The sequence below is a fragment of the Penaeus monodon genome, chromosome 14, assembly GCF_015228065.2.
Source record: "Penaeus monodon isolate SGIC_2016 chromosome 14, NSTDA_Pmon_1, whole genome shotgun sequence".
Classification (NCBI taxonomy): domain Eukaryota; kingdom Metazoa; phylum Arthropoda; class Malacostraca; order Decapoda; family Penaeidae; genus Penaeus; species Penaeus monodon.
The window spans coordinates 43,466,374-43,473,873 of NC_051399.1; the positions used below are offsets into that span (position 1 = coordinate 43,466,374).

General features: G+C 29.6%; 1 protein-coding gene across 1 annotated transcript in view; it reads left to right on the forward strand.

Moving 5' to 3' along the window:
- Positions 1-5,116: 5,116 nt before the first annotated feature.
- The window catches only part of LOC119580721 (rabenosyn-5-like), a 4,518-nt gene continuing 2,134 nt past the window's right edge, over positions 5,117-7,500 (forward strand). Inside the window, exons 1-6 of the mRNA XM_037928817.1 lie at positions 5,117-5,310; positions 5,419-5,580; positions 6,390-6,610; positions 6,922-7,061; positions 7,337-7,378; positions 7,479-7,500. The exon at positions 7,479-7,500 is cut by the window's right edge and continues 143 nt beyond it. Of these exons, the coding sequence (XP_037784745.1) occupies positions 5,121-5,310; positions 5,419-5,580; positions 6,390-6,610; positions 6,922-7,061; positions 7,337-7,378; positions 7,479-7,500 (777 nt within the window). The 5' untranslated portion in view covers positions 5,117-5,120. The remainder of the gene's footprint in view (positions 5,311-5,418; positions 5,581-6,389; positions 6,611-6,921; positions 7,062-7,336; positions 7,379-7,478) is intronic.

The following is a 7,500-nucleotide window of genomic DNA, read 5'->3' on the forward strand; positions in this document are numbered from 1 at the left end:
AATAAAAAATAATAAAAAAAAAAAAAAATAAAAATTAAAAAAAAATAAAAATAAAAACGAAAAAAAAACGAAAAAAAACGAAAAAAAGAAAATAACGAAATTAAAACGATATAAATAACGATAAAATATAGTAAATAAAAACGAAAAAAACGTTTAAAAATACGGGAAAAAACGGGGGAAAAAACGGTAAAAAAAAAAAAACGAAAATAATCCGGTTTTAATAAACGTATAAAATAGAAAAAATCGATATATAAATACGTAATTTTTAATATATACGATAATATAATCGATAATATTTCGATAAAAATATATATATATATAATATATATTTTAAATATTAACTAAAAAAATAAAAAAAAAAATAGAAATTTTAAGAAAATATTATATTAAAAAAATAATATAAATAAATAAAAATTTTTAATAAAAAAATAATAATATAAAAAAAAAAATATAAAAAATTTTATTAATTTTTATTAAATAATAATTATATATATATTTTTTATAAAAATAAATAATAAATTATTAAATGTTTTTTTTAATGTTTTAATTATATAATTTTTAATTATTATTTAAATGTATATTAAAAGTTTTTTATATATTTTAAAATATATATATTTATAAGAATAGAATATAAAATTTATAAAGTATATTAATTATATATAAGGGTTTTTTTAATATATATTTATATATATATAATTTTTAATTTAATAAATAAACTATTTTTAAAGTTTTATAATTTTTAACGTTATAAAATTAAAATATTTAAAATATATATATTTATATATATATATACGTAAAAATATACTTATAATTTAATATAAATGAAAAATAATAAAAAACGTTATATATATATACGTATATATATATACGTATATATATATATCTATATATATATATTTTCTATATATATATATAATTATTTAAAAAATATAAATTATAGATATATATATATTCTATTATCTATATATTTTAATATTTTAAATATTTTATATTTAATATATATATAATAAATATTAAAATATTTACAATATATACTATTATCCATATTAACATATTATCATAATATAATATCTAATTTATATATATACATATATATATTATATTTTAAATTTTATTTTATGTATTATATATATTTATATTTTAATATAATTTTATTATATTTATTTAAAAATTTTGTATATATATATTATTTATTATATATATGTATATATATAAAAAGTATATAATAATATATATATATATTTTTTAATATATATATATATATATTATATTATATATATAATATTATATATTATATAATATATATCTCATCTCATTTAACAGTAGGTTCATGTCTGGCCGCCGTGGTCACGGGAAGATACTCAATTGCAGTTTTCAGTTGTGATCTTTTTGGAGTGATACTGGTGGGGCCCCCCGTTCCTTTCCAGGGAGAGTCCCGGTTTCCCTTTTTTAGGTAATCATTCTCTCTTTTTTTTATCCGGGCTTGGGGACCACATTTGACTTGAGCGGGCTTGGCCACCCGGGGTAGGCAGGAATCGAGGTGAAAATTCCTTTCCCACGGGAAACAACGCGGGGGTTGGGGACTCAACCCTCATCAGACTGCCGCATGACAGTCTCGAGTCCGACGCTCTAACCATTTTAAACCACCGCGGCCTTTGACGATCATGGGTTTCCATGATTTTTCTTGGCAATTTAGAGCGGTGGTTTGCCATTGCCTTCCGCCCGGTGTTTTTTTTTTTCTCGAGTCACCATCTCTATTTACCCGGCACTGACTTGGGCTGACTTGGTCCCCCAGTGGCTAGGCAGGCAAACGAGGTGAATTCCTTGCCTAAGGGAAACAACGCGGCGGTCGGTGACTCGAACCCTCGAACTCAGATAGCCGTCGTGACAGTCTTGATCCGCGCTCTACCATTCGGCCACCGCGGCCCCATATATATATATTATATTATATATATATATATATATATTATATATATAAAATTTTATATATTATATATATATACAATACATAACATATGTATATATATATATATATATTTTAATAAATTATATATATTACGTATATATATATATAATATTATACGTATATATATATATATTATATATATATATATATATATATTTATAATATATATTATATATTATATATATGTTGTATATGTATATGTATATGTACATGTATTCTTCTTTTAACGGTAGGTTCATGTCTGAGCCGCCGTGGTCACAGCATGATATTTAATTGTAGTTTTCATGTTGTGATGCTCTTGGAGTGAGTACGTGGTAGGGTCCCCAGTTTCCTTTCCACGGAGAGTGCCGGTGGTACCTTTTAGGTAATCTTCTCTCTATTTATCCGGCTTGGGACCAGCACTTGACTTGGGCTGGGGTTGGCCACCCAATGGCTTTGGTAGGCAATCAAAGGGGAAGTTCCTTGTCCAAGGGAACAACGCGGCGGTCGGTGACTCGAACCCTTGTACTCAGATTGCCGTCGTGACAGTCTTGAGTCCGATTCTCTAACCCTTCGGCCACCGCGGCCTTGACGATCATGGGCTTCCATGATTTTTTCTTAGCAATTTTAGAGCGGTGGTTTGCCATTGCCTTCCGCCCGGTGTTTTTATCGAGTCACCATCTCTATTTACCCGGCACTGACTTGGGCTGGCTTTGGGCCCCCCAGTGGCTAGGCAGCAATCGAGGTGAAGTTCCTTGGCCCAAGTGAAACAACGCGGCGGTCGTGACTCGAACCCTCGAACTCAGATTGCCGTCGTGACAGTTTTGAGTCCGACGCTCTAAAAACCATTCGGCCCCGCGGCCCCATGTATATGTTTTATGTATATGTATATGTATATGTATATGTGTATAAATAATATATGATATATATATATATATATATATAATAACGTATATATATTTCGTAATAATACGTATATATATATACATATATATATATATACGTATATATATACGTAATATATATATATATATATATATATATATAATATATTATATAATATATATATACGTATATATATATATATATATAAAATGTTGTAGATATTATATATACATGTATTATACAGTATATATATGTATATATAATACTTATATTATACTATACGATATATATATATATGTATATATATATACGTATATATATAAAACGTATATATATATAGTATATTATAAGATAGATATATATATATAGTTAATATATAAATATATAATATATACGTAATATATATATATATTATATAATACTATATTATATATATATATATAATTAAAATATATAAGATATATATATATAATACGTATATATATATATATATATATATATCGTATTATAATATACTATATATATATTATATATATATAATATTATATATCATATAATATTACGTATATATATATATACTATATATATATCTATCTATTATATATTATTTTTATATATCTATATCGATATTATTATAATATCTATATATATATTTTCTCTATATTTTATATATTCTAATATCTCTATCCACCACACCACCAACCACGAAACAAAAACCGCACACAACTTAAACCAAATATTCCCTCAAATATTATCACTTTTTCATACACCAAATTCTTACTCCTCTTTATTATTTATTATTTATATTCCCCTTCCTCATGTAATTTTACAACATTAATAGAATAACTTCATACATATTTCTAACAAAGCTTTACACACACCAAACCACACGCACACAAAAACCCCCAACACCACACAACCAAAAACACAACAACACACAAAAAACCACACAAACACACCATTTAAAACACACCCAAAAACAATACAACACAAACAACAACAACAACCAACAACACACACAACACGCACAACAAACACAACACCACCAAACACACCACACACACACAACACACACAAAACACACACACCAAAACACACACACACACACCACCCACACAACACATACAACAAATATAAAATATATATAAAACAAATTTTTTATATATATAAACCCACAAAAAAATAAATAAATAAATAATAAATACTAAAATAAAAAAAAAAAAAATATATATATATATATATAGATAATATATGTATCTTTTAATAATGATATATAATATATATTATTATATATAACAAAAAAATATATATAATATAATATAATATATATATATTATATATATAATTATAATATATGTATATAAAATATTATATATATATAATAATATATACTATATAGAATATAATATATATATATTTTTTTTTTATTATATTTTATATATTTATTTATTGATATAATTTATATTGTATATGTATCACAATCAAATAATATTTTATATTATTAAAATTTTAGTATTTTGAGTGTGAAGAGTTGAGTGATAAATAATTTAAGGTTTTTTATTGTTTGGACCTGTAGTATCACCAATCAGGCACATTTTAAAAATTCAGGATAATTGGTCAGTCTTTAAAGGTTTGTGGTGTATTGCTTGAGGTTTTTAAGAACATATGCTTATATTTAATACTTTTAATTTTTGGAGAACTAAAACAATTTCTTGTTTAAATGTTGGGGGCCACTAATAAGGTTTAAAAATTTAAATTATTTAGGATTTCTTGATAAAGTAAAAATTATCAATGAATGACCTGATAACGGTAACGCAGAGGTGAAGTTGATGGCAGTGGATTAGAACTAAAAGAGGGCCAACAAACCCAATCCTTTGGAACCTGGGACCCCACCCCCTTTAGTAAGTAATATGTATGTTTATATTTTTAGAAATTGTTATGCTCATGGTTTTGGTAATATAAAAAGGTGGCAATAAGAATGGTAAAAGTAATGATGATATGCTTAACTATATTTGTATCTGTAGTGTGGATTTTTTTTTTTTTTTTTTTTCCTCTCTCAATTCATTTAATGTATTTTTATATTGATGCTGGGAATGCAATTATAATCTATCGCTCTCTTTTCTTTTATTGATATTGTTTATATATAGATGGCTCTACAAGCACGTAGTCACCAGGGATCTGTTACTGGTCCTGCCCCTGTTGACCGTTCCTAGAATTTTCAGGAAGAGAAGTTTATTAAGTGCTTGTGGAGCTATCTATGGACACGTAAAATCAATAAAACATAACTGCCATGGACAGGACCAGTTGCCAGTGGATTAAAATTATTAATACATTAACAGGACCTTCAAGATGCCACACTTCCTTGTTCAAGAAGATTCGGAGTGCAAGAATAGATTCCTTCGTTGCAGAGACCAACAAGTTATTGATTAGATTAGATAAATTACTTAGAGACATTCCCAGTGACCCTGTTAAACGGAAAGGTACATTTCACCAAACTGTCTTCTTATATATTTATTGATATATGTATATATATATATATTTTTTTTTTCTTTAGTTTTGATGAGTAAGGCGATCTCCTTTTTTTGCAGCCCATGAGCGAAGTATAGTGATGTGGGCCGAAGATAAGGATGTTCCATTGTGCCCGTTTTGTGCCAGGACTTTTAACTTAGCTCGGCGTCGTCATCATTGTAGGCTGTGCGGAGGCATTATGTGTGATGAATGCTCAGAATTCTTGACATTTGATTATGCAAGTAAGTGTAGCCTTAAGTTATATTGTCTTCTTGATCTCACTCACTCACTCTCTCCATTTAGCCATGTGTCAGAAGACCAAGTGATATGCCTCACCATTTTGTTTTGTTATGAATATTGTGAATTGCATCTTGACTGTTAGCCCATTACTCCTGTCCTACTGTTTTTCTTTTCTTTTTGCCCAACCCTTATCTTTTTGATGTTTAAAAGGTTTTCCTGTGTCTCGAGAAATTGAATATAAATGAGAATACTCTTTTTGTTTATTTTGATGAGTTATTATGTTTCCTCTATTCCAATAATACTTAGAAATCATATCTCTGTTCCATATATTCATCACTACACATTCTTTAAGCAACACAGCACTACATGGTAGTTAAGCACCAAAGCACCCACCTCAACTCACACCTAATGGGGCAGTACCCATTTAGTGTTACTTCTGCATCCTGTTCATCCAGCCAGACATTGTAGTCTCTTGTTCCCTTATCCTTAAATCTGCATTTGCCACTTACACCTTCCTGATGTTTTTTGGTGGAATTGCATCCATCTTTATTGCTGCCCTTATTCTCCTCTCTGTGGTCTTTTTTTGTCTTTTTCATCTTTCTGTCTGACTTCTTTTTTCCCCCCATTTTTTTCTTCTCCTTCCCTTCCATTCTCCCTTCTTTCCTTCCTACCTACCTCCTCCCTCCCTCCCTCCCTCACCTCTTTCCCTTCTTCCTTCCCTCCCTCTTTCCCCCATTCCCTCCCACGAGTGTTCTCTGAAGATAAACTTAAGCGTTTGATATTCAGCTCCACTATGTATATCTTCATGCAGAAAAACTTGTTAGTCCAGTTCACCAGGGGAATGTGAATCAAATGACCACGGTAGCCACCAGCAGCAGCAGTAGCAGTGGCGGGCCTCTCATGACCTCTTTCCTTGCCGGCATTTCTGGTCTGCGTCGCTCCGGTTCACAAGGATCCCTTAATTCCCTCCTGTCGGTGATGGACTCCATGACCAGTGAGCAGCACTTCCGTGTCTGCCGGCACTGCATGATGGTAGGTGTCGTATCTTTTTGATGATGTTAGGTGGGTAGTTGAAGGATGGCATGTGTATTGTGTGATTAAGCTGGTTTGAATATTTTGTTTTTTTGGTTAGGTGAAGAGAAGGACAAGGTTAGCATTAAAAGAGTAGGGAAAATTAGATGACTGAGTTGGAATATTGTCTTTTGGATGAAATTTTTGACCTGGTAGTATATGTGGATGAAATGAACTGCCCTTAGATTGATTTTACTAATTAAGCATTATTCACTGCAAAGCAACAGTAATACATTTACAAATGAAGATGATATTTGTTTCTATCCCTCCAGAGACTACAAGCACGAGACAACCAAGTAGAACAACGGACGTCAAAGCCAACTTTATCCCTCTACTATGAAAAACTTATGGAATATCGAGCACTATTGGAGAGACTCCTACCCCAGTATATTCAGATGGCAGAATCATTAAAGTAAGAGGCATAATCTTTATTCAAAGATGTATTAGTATGGAATATTTATATTGTGGTTTCAATGAACCTAATTACAGCAAAGAATTTGGATATTGCTGGTTTTAATGGTATTAGAAAAATGGAGCTAATACACATATATCTTATTACTTTAACTATATTGTTAAAACTTGTGTGTTCATTCTGCTGATGAGATATCTGAGTTACTAATACAAAGTTACATTGAGAAATTGTAATTTTAGGGGCTATAAAGATCCTTTTGCCCCTTGCCTTTTTAGTGCGGGAGAAACCACATACAATCTGCAAGATGCTGAGGGCTGAGAATGAAATCCTTAGGACTGGTGACAATTTAAACTCCATGACCCAGAAGATCCGCAACCTTGGCATAGGGAACCAAGATTTTCCCTGATGGGCCGCTAGCAGTACGCCTCTGGGATCAGGG